This window comes from Coloeus monedula, assembly GCF_965178545.1.
Source record: "Coloeus monedula genome assembly, chromosome: W".
Taxonomy (NCBI): Eukaryota; Metazoa; Chordata; class Aves; order Passeriformes; family Corvidae; genus Coloeus; species Coloeus monedula.
This window is the reverse complement of record NC_138821.1, coordinates 23,214,123-23,235,949: the sequence shown is the minus strand read 5'-3', so window position 1 is coordinate 23,235,949 and position 21,827 is coordinate 23,214,123. Positions and strand designations below refer to the sequence as shown.

At 44.8% G+C, this 21,827-nt stretch overlaps 1 protein-coding gene across 1 annotated transcript; it reads left to right on the top strand.

Moving 5' to 3' along the window:
* Window positions 1-2,328: 2,328 nt before the first annotated feature.
* Window positions 2,329-20,569, top strand: LOC309584574 (RNA-binding E3 ubiquitin-protein ligase MEX3C-like). Its single transcript, XM_082300661.1, is given in 4 exon segments — window positions 2,329-2,490; window positions 2,492-3,012; window positions 17,570-18,608; window positions 18,610-20,569. Coding segments are annotated over 4 exon segments (1,803 nt in total). The 5' UTR covers window positions 2,329-2,431; the 3' UTR covers window positions 18,794-20,569.
* Window positions 20,570-21,827: the final 1,258 nt, after the last annotated feature.

The following is a 21,827-nucleotide window of genomic DNA, read 5'->3' as shown; positions in this document are numbered from 1 at the left end:
AAAAATTATTCTCATCAAGTGTGGGTTTTGTGTCGGTGTCAAAAGTGTCAGAAGCGGTGATATTGCATATTGCATCTCCGCTGTGGCAACTGTCCACAGTGTGACCCTTTGTGCTATTCCTATGGTAACTGTCTCATTTTAAAATTTGTGTGTGGACATGAATATAGCTGGCTTCCACAATGGTATTTTTGGGAGCCAGATCTGCCTTTTCAGGCTGGTCCTTTTAGCAGGACTCTTTCTCGATGAAGGAGAAGTGGCCGCAATGCCACCCCTCCCAGAACGCAATGTTTGGCTTACGCTCCCTAAATCCTTAAATGAGTCTACGCTGTGCTTGTCCATGACCTCCCCTGGTGACCCTTTCCAAACCTGTTTGGTGGCTATGCCCTTAGTGAAAAGTGAATGGGATACTTTAACAGTTCCAAGGGAGTGTACTGCTATGGGCCGAATTGAGCCGACCTGGTGGTGCCAGGAAAGTTGGCGAAAAAAGGCTGGTGAATCAGCCGGATGGTACTTTTCCAACGACAAAGGTTTAGGAGTAAATAAGGTCCTTAATTTTCCCCCTCTTCCTATGCAGCTCCAAGAATTGGATATTTTTGGGTCCATGCAGTCTTTTGCATGTTTTTATCTAAATTATACTAACAGCCCCAACAGAAAATTTGGCTTAGATGTTTCAGGAACAGGAATTTACACCAATGCTTCTGCCTGGTGTAATCATACTTTGCCCCAATCAATCACTCCTGGAAGTGATGCTATTGGATTGCTGGACAATATATTTTTGATATGTGGAAACAGAGCGTGGAAAGGAATACCAGGTAAGGCCATAGGAGGTCCTTGCACTTTTGGGCGACTAACCATGCTTCACTCATTTCGGGGAAACTTGCCATCTCTGCATAAACTAGTGCGAGCAAAACGCAGCACACACACATATAGCCAAGATTGTGATGATAATGTTCAGTCTTGGAACCTAGGAGCCCGAGTGTTTGCCTCTATCATTCCATCTATTGGAACGGCACATGCCCTGAAAACCCTGAATAACCTTGGCTGCTGGCTTGCAAAACAAACTAATGCTACTAGCGCTGCTTTAACAGGCTTATTAACAGACACTGATAGCGTGAGACATGCTACACTGCAGAATAGAGCTGCAATTGACTTTTTGCTTTTAGCACATGGACACGGCTGTGATGAATTTGAAGGCTTATGCTGCATGAACCTGTCTGATCACTCCCTGTCTATTCATGCTAACATACAAGCCCTTTGGGATAGTGTCAGCAAATTGAGAGTTGTAAGTGATAATGACTGGCTTGGAAACATACTTGGAGGATGGGGACTTACTGGCTGGCTTAAGCATTTAGCTAAAGCAGGAATTTATATCTTAGCCATGCTGTTGCTTATAATGATTTGTTTGCCATGTGTTTTGCAATGTGTTCAGAGATTGATCGATAAGTCAACAAAGAAAATTTTACTCATAGATAAGAAAGGGGGAGATGTAGAGATACAGCTAGAAAGCAGAAGTGGGAGCACTGCTAAACTCATGTCAGAAGTAGACACGCTAACGCTGCTAGGCCACAAACCGTGGCAGGCAGTACAGCCTATAATGAAATAGTCAGCATAGAAGAAAGTCATGCTTGGTATGTACCTGTGATAGTGCTAGCTTTTAGTTTTGCAATGTTATTAAGAAACATGGATATGGTTGTTATAGTGATTGCTGCTTATATAAGAATTTATTTTTAGTAACTGCTGAAAAGGTATAAATACTCAGCTCTGTATCAATAAAATCAGCTTATTGCATCCAAGCAATCTGCCCCGTCTCTTTCATGGCCGACCATCTTGCGACAACTAACTCCGTGAGAGATCACTTTCAAGCACTTTATTATGGTTGTATTAAGATGTCCACAGCCAACTGCCTTTGCTTTTAGCATGGAGAAGGAAGATGAGCTCTATTAGGGATGGTAACTGGCAAATCACAGAGCCTTTACCTCAGCGGGGAAACACACAAACAAGGTATGAGGGGAAAGAGGGCACCACGTCCATCAGAGGCTTTTGGGTTTTATTTTTGTCTGTTTTAGGGCTCACCCCGTCTCACCGGACCTTAACTCACAGCACCCCACCGTCCCAGGACTCCCCGAAGCGCTGAGACGGCGGGGCCGAAGGCGGAGCCTCCCCACACCCCGCAGGCCCCGTCCACCCTCGGCCCCGCCCAGGAACCGGCTCCACCGCCCAATGGCGCTTCGGCGAGCGCGGGGCGGGACCACCTCCTCCACCTCCTCCCCGCTGCTCCCCCTATTCCACCGCCGTCTGTGGCCCTGCCGAGGGGAGAGTAATGGGGCAGAAGGCGCGCTGAGAGCACGGCCCTGGCGCCCGGGTCGTGCTCCCCACGGCATGGCGGCTCCGCGCCGCTAGGCCCTACCCGGCCTGCGGCGCCTCCCCCGCCATGCCGAGCAGCAGCGCCGCCGCGGCCTCCCGTACCGCCGAGCTGCCGCGCCTCCCCCCCCCATCCGCTGCCATTGCTCCAGCAGCACATCTCCGGCCTCGGCTTCCGCGACCACGGCCTGCCCGCCGGAGTCAGCGGAGTGGTGGGGGTGGCCCGGAAGCGGGCGGGCTTGCTGCCGCCGCCCGACTCCCTCGGGGAGCCGAGGCTTGGCGGGGCGGGGGATGCGGCGGCGAGGGATGAGGGAGATCTGGAGCTGGAGGAAGAAGAGGACCACCTGGCCGCGCTGCTGCTGCTCTCCACGACTTCCTCGCCCTCCCAGCCGCTCCCGCTGCTGCCGGCGTTGGGCTCCGTCCTGCTCTCGCCCGCTCTCGATGAGCAGGAGGCAGCGGCGGGGGCGCACGATCCTGAGGGCATGATGGCGGCAATGCTGTCCCACGCTTACCGCAGCGGCCTGAGCGGCGGCGGTGCAGTGGGCCTCAGCGGCGAGCGGACAGCGCTGCTCCGCGGAAAGAGCGTCAATACCACCGAGTGCGTGCCCGTGCCCAGCTCTGAGCATGTGGCTGAGATCGTGGGCCGCCAGGGTGAGTGGAGGACCGGATGGGGTGTGGGGCGGCCTGGGCCTGCTGTCTTTCCCCGGGGTTCGTGGCAGGCCTCTCCCCGCACGCCCCTGGGGCGTGCCCCTTCGGGGCCGGTTGCAGGAGCCCCTTGCCTTGATAGTAGCTTTATGCCCTCTGGGGACGACCTCCCTCCCAGATCCCAGCCTCCCCATGGGGAATAGGATGCTGGCACAAGGCCAGCCCTGCTTGAGAAGGCGAGAGCAAGGACTGGATTAGCTCAGACCTTCCATTATCTTTCATCCGAGCTGTAAAATGCAATGGATAGCCTAGCAACGTACAGGTAGGTGCTGGCACAGGCTTTGCTCTTCAGTGACACTTGGCTCGTGGTCTTTAATGAGAAGCTACCTTTCACTGTAGGAACTTTGGACTGTGTTTTACAAAGATTTTTGAGTGAAGGACTTTATTTTGCCTTTGAGAGCAAGGTATGGTATGACACTGTTCCTACAGCTTTTCATAGTGCTCACCAATTATAAATACCTGAGGAGTCAATGATATGGAGAAAGGAGCCATGTTTAGCCCTCCTCTGTGTGAAAGCCCTTGTCTTTCTGCTCGGGTTATGGCTTCCTGTTGATTGCTGTTGCTACACTCGGTGGGTCTCTATTATGTCATTAGGATGAGGTCATATCAGTGATGTCACCTTCGTTTTGTGCCTTTCATGTGGTCTTGTGGGAGCGGTGCTTGGAGGAGTTAGAAAGATGTTTTGCACCAGCTTTCTAGTGCTGAACCTAATTTTAAAACCCCTTTTTATATATTGAGAGAAGCACTGAGCAGTGTCAAGTGTAGATGTGGAAATGCAGACAATGAAGTTGCCACTCTCTCTTCCCTTTCTTTGTTATTTTTTATTGTTTTGGGGGTGGTATGTCATTTGCTGATGAGCTCTGATAATGAGCAGTTATGCTGCCTGGTCTCTCTACACCAGTGTGGCTTTTGATTGTTTTTTTTTCCCTTGAGTATGGAAGAAATGGTAAGATTGGTCTAAACCAATGTGGTACTAAAGAAAGGCCCACCGAGCACCAATGCTTAGGCAGACTTGTTTTCTCTTTCTACATTTATTTTAGGTTTTTAGCAGTTAAAGGTGGGTTTTTTGCTGTATGTGTCAAAGGAGAATAGAAGGCTGTGCTGCAGAAATTTGCAGGTAGCTTCCTCTGATGCAGACAAGTCTGTTCTGTTCAAGCAGAAAATTTCTTTTCCAAGAAATAGCGTTTCAATGTCTTAAGACTAATGTGTCATTGGGGATGGTGGGCAGAGGAGAGGGGGTGGGTGGAAAACAGAACTGAAAACCGTGATTGCTACAGTCCTCTAAAGGAGAAATAGAAACTATTGGGCTTCAAGGACTGATTAGGCTGCCCTGTTTATTCTCCACCAGATCAGGGTTGTTCTCTGTAGTATATTTTTCAGTACTTCGAGTCACTTAAAAACAATATAATGGGGTTTGCATAAAAATAGGATCATTGTTCCTGAAGAGTTCATTTGCTGCTTCTGCTTTCATTTTTCATCTGGTGTCACATTGTTTGGCTTGTGATAAAATATTTAGCCTTGATGGGGAGGGATTTTATAATACAAAGAATTAGGGCTACAAAAGAGGAAGGAGCAGGAGTGGAGGGAGAGCTAAAAAAATTGTTAGCAAATATACTTGCATGAAAGCTTTGTGCAAGGAGGCCCTTCAAAATTCTCATTCGTGGGAGACTTATGCTTAAAGACTGCCTTATATAAGTTGTATTAGTTCCACTAAATATTTGTCAAATGTCTTAGACATACTAGTCCTTGCATCCCCTTTTATGGTCCAGAACTGTGCTGGCTCATTGCATGGGTTAGAGGCTCTTGCTTTCTCATCCACTTGCTTTGCATGTCTGTGCCCTAGCCCACAAAGTGTTGTCAGTTGTAGTGCAGCTAGGTCTGCCTTGAGCAAGGCTGGTCAGAGCTGCGTCATTTACCGATTGTTCTGCTCTCTGTAAAAATGAAGATGCATATTCTCTTCCTAGCACACATCCTAACCAGCTGGTTACATTATCATACTTTCCACTAGACCAGGTTGTGCAAAGCCCCATCCAACCTGGCCTTGAACACTTCCAGGGATCCACAGCTTCTCTGGGCAACCTGTTCTAGTGCTTCACCACCCTCACAGGAAAGAATTTCTTCCTAACATCTAATCTAAACCTGCCCTCTTTCAGTTTAAAACCATTGCCCCTTGTCCTGTCACTATCTGCTTCTATAAAGAGCCCCTCTCCCTCCTTTTTATAAGCCCCTTAAGATACTGGAAGACTGCAATGAACCTTCACTTCTCCATGCTGCACAATCCCAACTCTCTCAGCCTGTCTTCATAGGAGAGAGGTGCTCCAATCCTCTGATCATCTTTGTGGCCTCCTCTGGACCCACTCTAACAGGTCCATGTCTTTCTTGTGCTGAGGACACCAGACCCGGACACAGTACTCCAGGTGGGCTTTCACAAGGGCAGAGTAGAGGGGGAGAATCACCTCCCTCGACCTGCTGGGCATGCATCTTTTGCTGCAGCCCAGGTTCTCATGTGGGCATTTTTGCTGGTAGCTGTGCACAGATGTGGGATGCCACAGCTATAGAAGGTGTGGAGTGCTTGGAATGCATCTTGTGGTTGATAGTTGAAAGTATGTTGGAGGTTGCTGGGTTACTGTGACAGTAGTTCAATGTGTTGCTTCTGGAAGCATTTACATCACTGGAAAAGGCTTAAGACTTTAATGAATAGTTAAGTGCTCCTTAAAAGTGGTGTATTATTTCTGAAACCTGGCAGGTTTTTGTGCCTTTTTGTTTTTTAATGTAAATTTTATTTATCTTAAATGTTCTCAGCCTTTTCTTATTCCCCTTGTCCCCCAAAAAATGTAGTTGACAGACACTGGTTGGGGTAGTGCAATATATTTCTTTGTAGTCTTTGAGGTGGAAAAATCTCAAAGGTGAACAACAAAGGAAAAGATATTTCTATCCTTTTATTCTTGTAAAGGCATGTGACTGGGAGCCAGGAAAACTAGATTCCATTCCTGGCAGTGTACAGGCTTCCTGTATGAATTCAAACTAGCTGTTGAATCCACCCTTTGCTAACTTGGCCAGTCATCATGCTGAGCAGAAAAACTACTTCCTTTGCTGTCAGCAGCTAAAAATCTTGAATGCAGAAAGTTGCATTGGTTAAAAAAAATAAAGTCAAGTTAGAGAAAGTGCTCTTGAGAAGTGGTAGCAAGAAAGCTGTGTTGCTTAGGAGATGACCTTGTTGGCATGAGAAAAGCTGGAATTAAATAAGCATGTATCCCGACTTAAAAAACTTCTGGAGGTCTAACTTAGAAGGTTTTGTTTTAATCCCTAAATCATGTGAAGGACTTGTGAAAGTCTGCTGTGGATCACCTGAAAAGTGTTTACCCTATGTAAAGTTGGTGATGGTGAGTCTTCAGTGCCCCCTGCACTTTGCACTTGAAGTAAGACACATTTAAACATTAAAATCTCTTTTGAATAATGCAAAAAGAGGGGTAGTGTCTAAAGACAAACAGAAAACCTGAAAGATGCTGGAAGGGACAAAGTCTGTCCTGTAGAGATGCTGCATCCCTGAGTATATTGACTATATCCCTGAGAGCTTTTGAGCAGCCTTCTCTTGGAAAGCTTTCTCAACATCATCAGAGACTCTTAAAGCTGCCCTCTTTTCCCATCTCTTAGCTTGGCACTAATAGGGTCAAACAAAATCCTGCTTCCTTTGATCTGGCACAGCTAAGTGGTCAACCTCAATTCCTTGGCTCTTGGTTAAAGTACTTGAGCTCTCCAGACTCCTCTGTCCTGGTACCTAGGTAATTCCAAGCCTGTGTGGCTGCAGCATCTGGTGCACTTGAGCTTGAAATGCTGGTCTGGAAAGTATCTCGTCTAAAAACACTTCTACAGCTCCAGCTGGATAATGACAAGTAGGAAAGTCATGTATCATCTTCGCTTTGTATTTTTTTTTACATGTACTAATGCTAAGTAAGTGGTCGGTTGCTCCTCAGAAATGGGTGTGATAGAATTATAATGGGAGCAGTCTTAGTCGCTATATATAGCATAGAATCATAGAATATCCTGAGTTGAAAGTGACCCACAAGTGTCATCAAAGTCCAACTCCTGGCCCTGCATGGGACAACCCCAAAAATCACACCAAGTGCCTGAGAGTATTGTCCAAACATTTTGAACTCTGTCAGGCTTGGTGCTGTGACCACTTCCCTGGGGAGTCTGTTGCAGTGCCCAACCACCCTCTGGGTGAAGAACCATATCCTAATATCCAACCTAAACCTTCCCTGACACAACTTCAGGCCATTCCCTTGGGTCCTGCCAATGGTCACCAGAGTGAAGAGATTTGTACCTGCCCCTCTACTTCCCCAGAAGTTGTAGACTGTGATGAGGTCCCCCTCAGTCTCTTCTAGGCTGAACAAGTCAAGTGACCTCAACTGCTCCTTGTATAGCTTACCCTCCAGACTTCACCATCTTTGTTGCCCTCCTTTGGATGCTCTCTAATAGCTTTATAGCTTTCTTATATTGAGGTGCCCAAAACTGTGCACAAGACTTGAGGTGAGTCTGTGGTTAGTTGACCTTGGCTGGACACCAGGTGCCCATCAAGCCACTCTATCACTCCCCCTTCCCAGCTGGGCAAGGGAGAGAAAATAAGATGGAAAATGACTTGTAGGTTGAGATAAGACAGTTTACTAAGGCAAAAGTGAAAGCTTGTGCACACACAAGCAAAGAGGAAAAAAATTTTATATTCTCTACTTCCCAACAGCAAGTGATGTCTGGCCACTTACTGGGAAGCGGGGCTTCAGCATGTGTAGCAGTTGATCCAGAAGACAAACATTGTAAGTAAGGAATACCCCCTTCCTCCTCCTTTTCTTAGCTTTTATATCCCTTATGGAATATCCCTTTGGTTAATTTGGGTCAGCTAGCCTAGTTGTGTCCTCTCCCAGGATCTTGCCCACTCCCAGCCCCTAATAGGGGGAATGTTGAGAGACAGCACTGATGCTGTGCCAGCACTGCTCAGCAGTAGCCAAAACACTGGTATGTCATCAGTACCTTTCCAGCTCCCAATGCAAAACACAGCACTGTGAGAGCTGCTTTGGGGAAATGAACTCTGGTGCAGCCAGACTGAATACAGAGCCATCTTGATATGTTCCACAGGCAGGCACAGGGGTTTGGTAACTGCAGTGTAACTAAAAGCTTGTGATTGCAGGGGTGAGTTGTTGGTGGGTCAGGAGGCAAGGAAAAATGTCTTTAGTATAAAATGCTCTTTTTTATTATTGTATAGTGAAAGGTTCAAGAGTTAAGGGCAGGGAAAGATCACTCACAGATTACCGTCACTGGCAAAACAGACTCAACTTGGGGATATTAATTGAATTTATTACTAACAAAATCAGAGCAGGACAATGAAAAGTAAAATATGACCTTAAAAACACCTTCTCCCCCACCCCTCCCTCCTTCCTGGGCTCTTACCTCCTTCCCCAGCATTGCAGGGAGACAGGGAATGGGGGTTACGGTCACTTCATCGTGTCACCAAAAATGTCAGGATAAATGAAACTCTCTAACACTATTTTTTTAGTATTAGGGAGTAGGCATTACTTTATTCTGGCCAGGGTGCATAGTGGATAACTTCAGCCACATACACCACTTTCAGAACTTTTAATTTATTTATACATTTTTAGCAAACAAAAAAATAATGTTTATTGGTTCTAAATTGCATAATTCATTATTAGTTTTCTGTCTTTTATTGGTTATTGATTTCTCACTTCTCATGTTAATTAGTCCACATTTTTCAGTCTTTTTATCATCTTTTTCTCAGACAGGGAGTCTCCAGCACATGTTGGATTACCTTTGTTAGTCTCTTCTTTATCTTCTGGTTACTCTAACATGTCCTTGGAGGGCTATAAATTCTGGATTCCAGGTGTCCAGCCTTTAACTCCCCCAGGCTCTGTTCACTGAAACTTATCAGGGTTAGTTTAGCAAAACTTAAAAGTTTTGGTGATCTAATAATTACACTTTAACAATAAGAGTCTGTGAAAAGAAAGTTAGCTATGTGCTGGCCAAAGTAGAAAATTATACTGCTTAACTTCTTATGATTAATGCACTGCTTATGATTAATTAATACAATTTAAAAGTTAATTAAATCCATTAATTAGAAAAAATAATTAGGAAAGTTATATCATTTCCAACAATCACATGTTGTTCCTGCTGCTGCTCAGGGAGAAGTGTCCTTCCCCTGCTCCAGCATGGGGTCCCTTCCATGGGAGACAGTCCTTCATGAACTTCTCTAATGTAAGTCCAACTCACAAACAACAGTTCTCAATGAACTGTTCCAATGTGGCCCCCTTTTCATGGGGTGCAGTCCTTCAGGCACAACCTGCTCCAGTGTTGGTCCCCCACAGGGTCACAAGTCCTACCAGGAAACCTGCTCTAGTATGGGCTCTTCTCTCCACAGGTCTCTGCCAGGATCCTGTTCCAGTGCAGGCTTCCTACAGGGTCGCAGCCATTTTTGAGCATCTACCTGCTCCCATGTGGGTCCATCTTTGAGCTGGCTGGCATTGGTTCTGTCTGACATAGGGGAAGTTTCTGGTAGCTTTTTACAGAAGTGACCCCTGCAGCCCCCCGGCTACCAAAACCTGGCCATGCAAACCCAGTACAATGTAGATCAGCATCTTTTGCAAGTATAGAGAAATTACTATCTTCATCTTCCTTAAATCAACTAACTATATTCAACAGCCAGTTAAAAATAAAATTGTCAGGAGTTAAAATTTTCTAGTCCGTGAATTAAAACAAGGTGGGAGATAAAATTAATTGATATTAGTTGAAAGGTGATAGTAACTAGAGTCAGTCTATCAACTGACTAGACAAGAGGTAGTATTTAATATGGCTTTAATAACTCAGTGAAATACCACAAATGTTCTGGTTTTAATTTTCTTGTGTAGCCAGCTTGCTTGAGGAGGTTTAGTCATTAAACACTTTAGAATAGGTTTTCATTTTCTGTCCCAATGCAGCTTCATCTCTGCTTAATAAATGGGGCATTTATCATTTTTGTACTGTATAATCACAAACTGTATAAATACTTTTAGTCATTTCACAACTGAGAGGAACTGTTCTGTTTAAGCAAAAGAATGCAGCTTGGGAATGAACAGCTCTTCTGAAAAATATGTCAAGCAGTCATTCTTAATGAAGTGGATTAATTTTTCTTTCTTTGTTAATCAGGTGTGCAATGTTATGCTCTGCAGACCAGCAGCTGTTGGCCTTGTGGTACTACCATCCAGTGTTTCAGTCAGGTAACAAAGGATTTGCACATAGTTGCAGGGGTTCTTGCTTTCTGATTAAAATTTTGTGGCAACCTAGCAATGAAATAAGGGCTGTGCCAGCTTAACAGACTCCTCCTTTAAAGCTCCGTCCATATACAGCTGTTGCAGGCTCATAGAAAACAAATCCCTGTGTGTTCCCTTCAGGACACTTGGCAATGCTATGCCATCCCCTGCTGGTCTGGAGGGACTTCCCAGACCTTGCCCTTGCTTTCTAGGCAAGAAATTAGCTATGGCTCTGCTAGCAGTTCATTGTTCAGGGTTGATGTCAGTAATTATTCTGTCGCTGCCTCATTACTTGGTGTCAGTTTATTATGGTGGTCAGAGCGCTAAAGACGGTATTCAGAATGGAGGCTGTAATACAATATTGTCTTTCATCAGATAACTGCAAAGCTACTGAAAAATATATTCCTGTGAACTATGGCTTTCTCTTTAGTGCTGATGAGCTGTGAGATCTGTGGTTGCTCTGGGGATAAGTCAAAGGATGCCAGACTTGGTCAGGGCTGCTCGTCAGCCCTCCCTCCTGTGTAAGAGATGAGTTGGTGCTAATACAACTTTACTCTGCTGCTCTTCCAGCCTAGGCAGTACTGGTGGCTTCACACGGGATTTGTATTTTTGAAGAGCTGCAGGAAGTTCTCAGTTTTGATCCCCTTAGCTAGTTACTTGTCAGGAGCAGGAAAGGAAAACAAACTGATGTTATCATTTGATTGTGGTTCACAGGGGCTGCTCTGTTGCAGCAGGGATTGCTGCAACAAGCATATTTCAAACCAGGAGTCCCGTGGAAACAAAGTATATATGGACAGATTCGTGGTAGATGTTTCAGAGATGTTTATTTCTCCAGCTGCATGGCCGGGGCTCTGCTCAGGAACTCCGCAGTCACGGGACCCGAGGGTCCTTGGCGTTATCAGCACCAGGGAACACAAACCAACCAATGGGGAATGAAGCTGACCAGGGGCAGAGAAACCCCGTGTCTCCCCCCCAGGGCCCCTCTCCCAGGGCTCCATGGCAGGGGGAGGGACCCCAACATCTCACCCGTTTTATTTTAATAAAAGGAGAATGAAAACAACTGGATAAACATAACAAGAACAGTTTCAAGACAAAACAAGCCACCCTCCTGAGTCTTTAAATGTCCAATCAGATTCTGTGGAACATCTTAGGGCTGACAGAAGGGAGACAGAACTCTCTGGGCATGCTTTGTGGGGAAACTGAGGCAGGAGAGGGTTTAACTTCTTCTCTCCCTCTTTTCATCCCCCCCTCGGCATCGGAGAGGAATTGTAGGGAAATGGAATTGTATATGGAAGCCATGGGGTGAAAAACAGATTAGGAATAAACTGGGGATAGGGTAAACTTAGGAAGGGGTTCATATTGGGTATAGGGTAAAAGGGGGAAGTAGGCTGTGGGTAGGGAAATTGCTGGGATGGATATTGTTTATAATTTTGTGCATAACGGCTGCCTTTGACTGGAATACCCCCAGGCCCAGTAACATTTGCTGCTTGTAAACCCTTCTTTCCTTGCACTATATCAAATTGTACAACTTCTCCATCTCCTACACTTTGCAGGTAATTTTTGGGGTTATTCCTTTTAATGGCAGTTCTATGGATGAATAGATCTTCCCCTGTATCATCTCGTGTTATAAATCCATAGTTGTTTTTTACATTGTACCATTTCACAGTTCCTGTGATTTCATTGCTATAACTTGTCCTATCACGTGCTTGCGTGTTCGTCGTGGCTGCTGGTCCCGCGTGGCCGCCGCCTTGCCAACTCCGATGTCTTGGCCGGGCCCCCGCGTTGTGGCTGCTCCGCGCTCTCCAAGCGGCGCTGTTCCAGCGCGTGTCTGGGCTCTGCGCGGCCCCGCACTGCCATCGCCGCTGGCTCCGTGCCCTGTGAGCGGTTCCGCTCCGCCAACTCCACGCTGCTTTTAGAGCAGCCCCGTTTCGGCTCGGCGCTGCGCTGCGCGGCTTCTTGTGTCGCTGTGGAAACCGCTGCTTCTCCCTCTGCAGGGCTCTCCAAGCCGTATGCTCAGAGCAGCCTGCCACGCCGATGCCCGGTTCCTGGCTGCTCGTGGCCCACGACACCCGCGGCGCCTGCGGCATTGCTCTCTCACTCGCGGTCGCGTGGCCGGGGACCCTGAGACAGGGATGGGGTCCGCGATAAGGCGCGCGCTCCCGAGGGGGCCAGGCGCATCCAGCGCAGGCACCTCCGCCGGCATGTGCCACAGGGATGGCGGCTGTGTGGCCTCGGCCGCGGGACTATGGCCATCCTTTGCTTTAATAGGACCATATAAATGCTTCTGAATAGCTTCACTGACCACGAGGGATCCATGCAAGGGTTCAATCACTAATGCATGTTCTGTTTGATCTTTCATCTCCCACAAGATCTCGTCCCAAAAACACCCCTGACAAGATCCAGGAGGTTCAATATCAAAAAGTAAGTCTCGAGAAATATAGGAGAAATTTTTGAAAAGCCAGTTAAAAAAAAGTTCTAGATCTCCCGGTTTTTTGTGTTGTTGTTCAAGGATTCCTTTAACTTCTAGGTACATTTCTTTCTGTGGCTCAGAGAGCCCCATTTCCCACGATTCTTCCATAGTCCAGAGAGAATATCCAAACCAAGATGAGATGAGAGAGGTTTAGAGTGGTTATTTTACTCACGAATCTTCCTCAGGGATCGGTATCTTGCTCGCATTCATCCACCAGTTTGTTACAGCGGGGATTACTGCAACAAGCATATTTCAAACCAGGAGTCCCGTGGAAACGAAGTATATATGGACAGATTCGTGGTAGATGTTTCAGAGATGTTTATTTTACCAGCCGCATGGCCGGGGCTCTGCTCAGGAACTCCGCAGTCACGGGACCCGAGGGTCCTTGGCATTATCAGCACCAGGGAACACAAACCAACCAATGGGGAATGAAGCTGACCAGGGGCAGGGAAACCCCGTGTCTCCCCCCCAGGGCCCCTCTCCCAGGGCTCCATGGCAGGGGGAGGGACCCCAACACTGCTCACTGAATTTTTACCCACCATGACTTCCAGGCTTCTAGTTAGATAAATTTCTTTCAGCTTTTTTTTTTTTTTTCATAAAGCCCTCTGTAATTGGGGAGGCAAAATTAAACAGACATGATGGTAAGAAGGTTTAAGTTCCTGTGTGTGCCTAAACCCCAGTTTTGCAGCACTTGGTAAGAAGAATGTGGATATAAGGTGTGTGTTCCTGCTGTGACAGGTTGCATTTTGCTACTGTTGATAATGAGAAGGATTAAGGACTTCTGTCCCCTGGTGAGAGAGGGGAGACCACACAACAAAGGGAACCTCATCTATAAATTGATCCTTGTCCCATTCCCACTGTGTGACATGGAGGTGAATTCAGTAGAAGAAAGAAACAGGGAAGGTTACATTTCTCCATGGCTGTGCAGAACAGGAGTCTAGAATGCTTTTTTGGGGTGGTTCTTGGCTCATGGCAGCAGCTTGGCTGGTGTGGTGTGAAGCAGGTGTGCACAGGGTTCCCACTGCGGTCACTTGGCTCTGCTGGCTCCATTGGGGAGTTTCCCTCATGGATTGAATGGCTTGAGACTGGGTTTGATGTATCTCATCCTGTTAGTGATGGTGAAAGGGGGAGTGAGGGCTGAGCTGGTTGTTGCTGTGTGATGGGTGAGGACTGCTGGTGCTATGGCTGCTAAACTTAACTCTCAGTTCAAGGGGGAAAAAAGTAATCTGTTTTCCTATCACCTCTTTTTAATTAGGAAGTATTTGATAATTTAAAATTGGCAGTATATGAGGTAAACTATTCCTTTAGAGCTACCCTTAAGTTTCTTGGGGAGTATAATGTTCATAATGTGGTTAAAATGTACAGTCAAACAATCCTCTTATGGGGAAAAAAATGGGGGAGAAGGCTTGAGAAGAATGATACAAATCAGCCAGCACAGGGTGAACACTGCTTACAGGACTTTGCTCAGGCTTGGCTCCTCGTCAGGTGCCTGGGCAGGCAAGCACTAAATCTTTGCCTAAATGAAAGCAAACTCAAAGGGTTTTGTTTTAGCTGTCTGTATGTACTTATGGCTGAATGTGCTGCTTAGGAACGCTTATACTGCTGAACCAAGGATGGTAACTGGTATTGAGTAGACTTCTGTTATCACACCAAACTAAAATCACTTGAAAAGATTTGATTAAATGAAATTTCTGGTCTAGAAGTCCCATTTTCAGGCATTTTTTTTTAATCTCTGTACTTCAAAATCTTGGATACAAAAATCTTATTTATTGCAAAAGTGTGGGTGATATATTTTTAATTCCCTTTTGTCTTTCCCAGTCTCCTGAGCTTAGATACAGAAACTTCTTGATTTTTTCCTTTGGCCATGTGATTTCATAGCTGGCAGAACTTGTCATTGTGGCTGCAGAATTGTTGGAGAGGGGATGAGATCAGCTGTGCTTCACAGCATTGCCTCAGTAGTGAGGAGGAGGGTGGGAACCCAGAGCAGCTGAGTAATAGCAAATAGAAAGGTCATTCAGCTGGAGTGGTATAATGGGCTACTGACCTTGTATTTTGACATGAGTGTCTTTTGTGGAGGGTTCCAGCACTCCTTGTAGACAAAATCCAGTGGATATTGACTGACTCATTCAGAAATATTGGGTTTTGTATGTGGTGACTTTCTTCAGTTCATTCTAACTTTTCGGATAAAGATTGAGAGTTGATCTTGATGGTCTGGGGAGTCAGCTTTCCACTGAAGCCAACTTTCTGATGTTTAAAAGTCTTGTTCTGTTGCTACAGGGATTTGAGGCAGTGCTTGGCCTCTGCTTTCTAGGTATGTGACTCATACCTTAAAAGCAAAGCTCTACCCATCTTGGTCTGTGCTGTTCTGCAGCCTGAGGAAGAAAGGCAAGAAGGCTTTTCTTTATACTGGAGTAGTTTGGAAATGTGATGCTGGCAAAGCAATCTCTGGGAATTTGCAGGGAATAGAGTTGAAGATGCATAATTCTAACTTAATTTGAATTTCTAAAATATCAGGAAAATCTCGTTTAAAATGTAAGCTGGTAAGGCTGTTTGGAATCTGGAATTAAGTGGGCTCTGAACTGTGATATATAATATAGAATTATATTGCTATTTAGATGTCTATGTCTAAATGCCTCTAGTATTCTTTAAATGTTGCCTCTGAATTTTTTCAGGAAATAAGGATATATACTTGGGTGGAATGGAGTAAATGAAAGTAAACTGTATATTGGAGAATAATTGATACACATCAGGAGACTGACTTTGAGTTTAGGTGTTCCAGTAAAAAGTGTGAAAACTTCAGTGGCACCATTTTACAGATCCTTTGGGTTTAATGTTTGAGCCCACTATCTTTTCTGAGTAACTGGTAAGGAATGGGAATGGAGTGGGCAAGCAGATTTATTACAGGGAGAAATGCAAACAAAGAGATGGAAGGAGTAAAGGTAAATTGCCAAAGTGAGGTGCTGCTCTCTGGTACATATAGGGAAATGGCATGACATGGCTTCAAAGGATGTGTGCTTTGCCACCTCTGTAAGGCATCTCATGTCTGTTTTCCCTTATTTTTTTAATCTAGTAGAGCACTAGTGCCTTCTCACTGTGCTGTAGTGGGAGGTTGAGGCTTATGGGTTTGTTCTCTCCTGCTGACACTTGCTGCTCTTGGTGATTGACATGTTTGGCTCTCTGGTTTGCATCCCCTCCTTTGCACAGATCTGTCTGTGCCTCACACCCTCTCTTGTGGGAGCCCTCCTGTGCTCCTCTGTGTGCTTTCTGGTGGAGGTAGGGCCTCTCAGAGCCCTCACTAGCTATTGAAGATTAATGAACTTTCTTTCCAGTTGTGTCACAGAAACAGAAGGCTGTTGTGTTCAGCCTTTGTTCTTGCTGTGTGCAGGGGCCCTTCAAGAAGCAGCTCTTCCTCCCCTCTATTCCAACCAGCATCTGCATGTTTGCTACTTTCTTTTTATTAGTAGATAGTACTGAATAAAGTGCATCTTTGAGTGGTGTTCTAACTGTAAAATTTATCGCTTGTGATACCTTGGGTGCAAAGGACTAACAAAACACTATTTTGAGAGACTATTTTGAGTACCCAAACAGTTATGAGATGCTTAAAGTAAATAAGGAAAAGGTGAACAAATTGCTGCAAGTGAAATGATGCTTAAAACACTTGATCTGCAAATGTTACTTATAGTTTTTTCAAGATGAGGTTCACTATAAAATAACATTTAATGCGACATGCTTTTGAATTTGTTTTAAAATAGGATAAATTCAATTAGGACTGAACCCAGTAGACTGTCTCGCATGTCATGGACCTGCTTGTGTCTCTTCCTTTTGCAATGCCTGCTTTTCTGGTCCTGTCATGGGTAAAAGGGGCTTCTGTATGTACCATGCCTTTCAAAATGCCTTGAGCATCTTGGGAAAGAGCCTGTTGTCACTGTGTCATAGCAAACTTTATAATTCAGTCCCCAAAAATCAAAGACAAATATTTCATTAACTTTTTGCTTTTATTTCAGACTGTATTTTACTCAGTTAATGAATGAGAGAAATTCCACGTAGGCACATACTATTGCATAGTAAGCCTTATTTGCATGCAACAAACTGCTTGAACTCCTACTTGACAGTTCAAGGAGTGGCTCCTTCATCCCACAGGGAAGAGTAAAGTTTTAAATAACACTTACTGATAAAAGGAAGCAAATGAAGAGTTCTCAGTTAATCAATTTTATTGATTACCTACACAGGTTAAAAACCTACACAGGTTGCAATACAGACACTTCTCTCACTTGTAAGTGTTTAATTTGCTTTTAGGTCATGCTTGTTGGTGGAAGGCTAATATATCAGCAAACTTGTGTGTGAACCTTTACTCCTTTTGCAGGATCTTAGAAATAACTGAAGTATACCCAATCAATGGAAAAAAATTTAAACCTACCAATATGTATGGGATAATCACAAAGGTGGCTGACAGAGGAAAAAGCCATTCATGTTTATTCACCATCTAATAGCAATTGAGGAGTTGCTGGGCTAAACCAGCCCAAGAAACATTGCTAAAATAGTTTGTGGCTATAACTGTCAGAGGCCTGTTTGGAAATAATAGGTATAAGTTGTTACTGCTTTTGCTAATGTGGCTTGCAGAGATGCAAACAGCTGCTTCTGGTTTCACCCTATGGTTTCTTGAAACTCTCAAACAGCTTAAAATAGATGGCTTTCTAAACTTGGATGTCTTGCTAAACTTGTATACGTTTCCTTTAAACAGGTTGCAAAATAAAAGCACTAAGGGCCAAGACAAATACTTACATTAAGACCCCTGTTCGTGGAGAAGAACCCATCTTTGTTGTCACTGGGCGAAAGGAGGATGTAGCCATGGCTAAAAGGGAAATTCTCTCAGCTGCTGAACACTTCTCCATGATCAGAGCATCACGAAACAAGAGCGGTCCTGCCCTGGGAGGCCTGCCATGTACCCCTAACCTGCCAGGTCAGGTGACAGTCCAAGTCAGGGTGCCTTACCGTGTAGTTGGGTTGGTGGTTGGACCAAAAGGAGCTACAATCAAAAGAATTCAGCAGCAGACCCATACCTACATAGTCACCCCCAGCAGGGACAAGGAGCCAGTCTTCGAAGTCACAGGAATGCCTGAAAATGTCAACTGTGCACGTGAGGAGATAGAGATGCATATAGCCATGCGTACTGGGAACTACATCAAGCTGAATAAAGAGAATGATTTCCACTACAATGGTACAGATGTGAGCTTTGAAGGAGGCACTCTCAGGTCTGCATGGCTTGCTTCTAATCCTGTCCCTCCTAGCCACACCAAAATGATTTCTAATTATAGGAATGACAGCTCCAGCTCCTTAGGAAGTAGTTCCACAGATTCTTATTTTGGAAGCAATAGATTGGCTGACTTCAGCCCAACAAGTCCGTTCAGCACAGGCAGCTTTTGGTTTGGAGAAACATTGCCTTCAGTGGGCACGGAAGACCTCGCAGTTGACTCTCCTGTGTATGACTCCTTATCAATGCCTTCCCAAACCATTTGGACTCCTTTTGAACCTGTAAACCCTCTCCCTGGCTTTGGTAGTGATCCTGCTAGTAATGCCAAGCCCCAATGCAAAGGGAGCCAGCCATCTACTCCTTGCCTGTCGCCCACATTTCCAGAAAGCCTGGATCACCCGCTGGCTGGGAGAGTGAGTAGTGACCCACCTAGCACTGGCCACCAAGTAGGCCTTCCCATCTACATCCCTGCATTCTCCAATGGCACCGACAGCTATTCATCTTCCAATGGTGGCTCCACATCCAGCTCACCCCGAGTCGAGACGGAAGCACGACTGTGTGATGTGCTTCGAGAGCCAAGTCATTGCGGCCCTGGTCCCCTGTGGTCACAATCTCTTCTGCCTGGAGTGTGCCAACAAAATCTGTGAAAAGGAAGTCCCATCATGTCCTGTTTGCCAGATGGCTGTTACTCAGGCAATTCAAATTCACTCTTAAATAGAGATATTATTATATGTGGACTTTTAAAGACTCTTAAAGGCATGGGTGTAATGGTACCCTCTAGTAAACTTTCTAATGAATTCTGTTGGACTTTCTTGAGATTAGGCTGAAGTTATTAATAAATTTTTACTTTCTCAAACAGCTACTATGGTAACACTAAACTTAAGTGGTCTCTGTCTGGTTCAGTGTAAGCAGATGGCATGTTTAGCAGAGATACATCTGGTGTAATGTTATGGCACAGTGAGGGAAAGTTTTCATAAATTACACGACTGAAAAAAACCACCACATTTCCCAGGCTTTTCTAAAGGATCTCTGTTAATTGTTTGGCTTCTGAGAGCTGGCAGCAATGAACCTTGTTGCCTAAATGCAAAAGTACTTGTCTGCTATGGAGGACGTGTGGTATTATCAATATATCAAACAACACTTCCAATGCTGTCTTCTACCAGTTTTGAGGAAATTTTTGCTTTGTGTGACAACTTATGCCTAATTCTCCAGCATTGCAAATATCTTTTAAAGCATAGTTTGATTTATTGAAACTGATTGTGTTATTGGCAGGTTCAGGTAATAAATGACAGTGAGGTGGGAAGAAAGAAGCTGCCAGATGCACCTCTATTTTTTCCTTGATAAGGGCAGTATGTCCAGAGGATCAGAAATGTCTCAATTTGTAAATTCCTACCCACTGCATTTGTTAGTATAATGTGGAAAAAGTCTGGCTGGCTTCATCCAGTTACAGTAAGGGCTTTGGGATGCACATACTTTGACTTAGAGTGGTGATGCTGACATTCTGTTCATTAGTCTGATCAAGCTGTTTTTTACCTTTTTAGAGAGTATACAGTTCAAAATGTGAATAATTTTTATGTTCAATTCATGTCTTACACATAAATATATATTTTTAGTAAGAAAAAGGGGGAGTTGTATACATGCCCTTGTATTATTCATGGCAGCAGCTGTGACAGTGGCCCTGCAATCAGTTAATTTCATTTCAAAACCGTCTTTCCAAAAAAAAAAAAAAAGTCTCTTGAATGAGCTTCTTACATTTCAACCTGTGGATGTTTCTAGCTTTTTCATCCTCAGTACATTCCCAAATCTGTGCTTGCATATGTTAAAACAGCAAAAACAAAAAAAAGACACTAGAGTTCTGATGTATTTTTTTCTTTTTTAAAGCATTATTTTCCCAAGACAATCTTTTTCTCAGTGTAACAAGAAAAAGAAATTGTGTATTTAGCTAGTAAATATACAGAAAATTTTATTTTTATTTCCACTTGAAGAGTTATATTTCATATAAAGGTTTACAACTAGGAGTTGCCTTGAAGGCATATTATGTACTGCATAACTTTAATACTATAATTGTTTGTAGGATAGTTACATGTCAGTATTAAAATCTGATCTCTAGCTGCAGTCTTGTAGATGCAAACAAATGTTCACTGAGCGTGTATTTTATTCCATTGTACACTGCAGCTAATAAGCCAAGGAATCAGCAGACGTTAGGTGCGTGTACCACTTCTATAAACCACAAACTAAGAATAAACTGATAAACTATTGATCTAGGTTAGTATTTGCTAATTTTACTACACTCTGTTATGTATATGTAGGGAGGTCATAGGGATTATAAATTCAATTTTGGTAAAGTTTAAAAACTATATATTTTATGATAAAGGGCCTTTAACTTATGATGGCCAAAGCACTGATATTATATATTTGCTGTAAAGAGAATTATAAGAGTTTTATTTTTCTGATATTAAAAGTTACTTAATAAAGACTTGTTTCCATTAACTTGAATGTTTTGCTCTCTTCATGGTTGTCACTTGGAGCAGGTTAGGCAGGCTGGGGCTGGCTGATATCCCCCACCCAACCAAGGGCATTCCTGGTGCTTAGTATTTCATGTGCAGGGCTCAGGCTGGTGGGATCCTGATCCAGTGCTGCAGGGCTCCACTCCTGAAAGCAGTTTAACTGGTATAAACAAAAATTGAGGGGGTTTGTGGGGGGTTTTTGGGTGGGTTTTTTCTCCCAAAATACCCTTGGCCCAATCTTTCCCAAAGTTGCAGGGAAAAGTTTCCAGGAGCCGCTGGGTTAAAGTTTAAAATAAATGCATACAAAATGAGCTGAAGTAGCTGAGGGGAAGGGTGCAGGTTGTTGCTAAGAAAATGAATGGGTTTTGGGCAAATGAGCTGCACCAGGAGCGGTAGGAAATCCCAAATATTGAGGCTGGCAGGTGCCTGCCCCAGGGTGTGACATGGTTTAGTGGTGGACTTGGCAGGGCTGGGTCAATGGTTTGACTCAATGGTCTTAAAGGTCTTTTCCAATCAACCATTCTCTGTCCATAAGTCAATGGGAAAAAGAAATATGGACCACAGAGTCACTTAGGTTGGAAAATACCTCTAAAATCAGGGAACCCAATTGTTAGCACTGCCAAGTCCACCCCTAAACTATGTCTCCAAGTATCACATCTACATGCTTTTTAAATCCTTCCAGGGATTGTGACTCCATTATTATTCTGGGGAGCTTGTTCCACTGCCTGACCACCCTTTCAGGGAAGAAATTTTTTCTAATCTCCAATTTAAACTGCCCCTGGCACAACATGACTCATCCTACTGCTTGTTACTTGGGATGCTCCATACCTGCTCCCCACTTGGGGTCTGCTCCCTTAACCTGTGCTAACCTGAGTGGCATGTCAGTGGTGCATCCCTTCTGCCTGCTGCTGACACCAGCTGCCCAGGTGTCCCCATGGATCCCTACCCACAGCAGCCATTCCCACCTCTGCCACCACCACACTATGTGTCCTTGGTCATGTCACTACACCCAGAGGCAGCCTCACCGCAGCACCCAAACCAGCCATCCTTGTGCTGGCCATGCAGCTTCCCTGCTCTGAGCATAGCCATGTTGTTTTGCACTACTTTGGCTGCATTTACTTCAAGACAATGCTTCACCCTGACTCAGCAAATCAACCCAATCAACCCAAACTGCCAGTCTGCCCCACGGTGTCCCCATCTGCTGCTGTCCTATATCTATGAAGAACATGACCAGAAGGAGA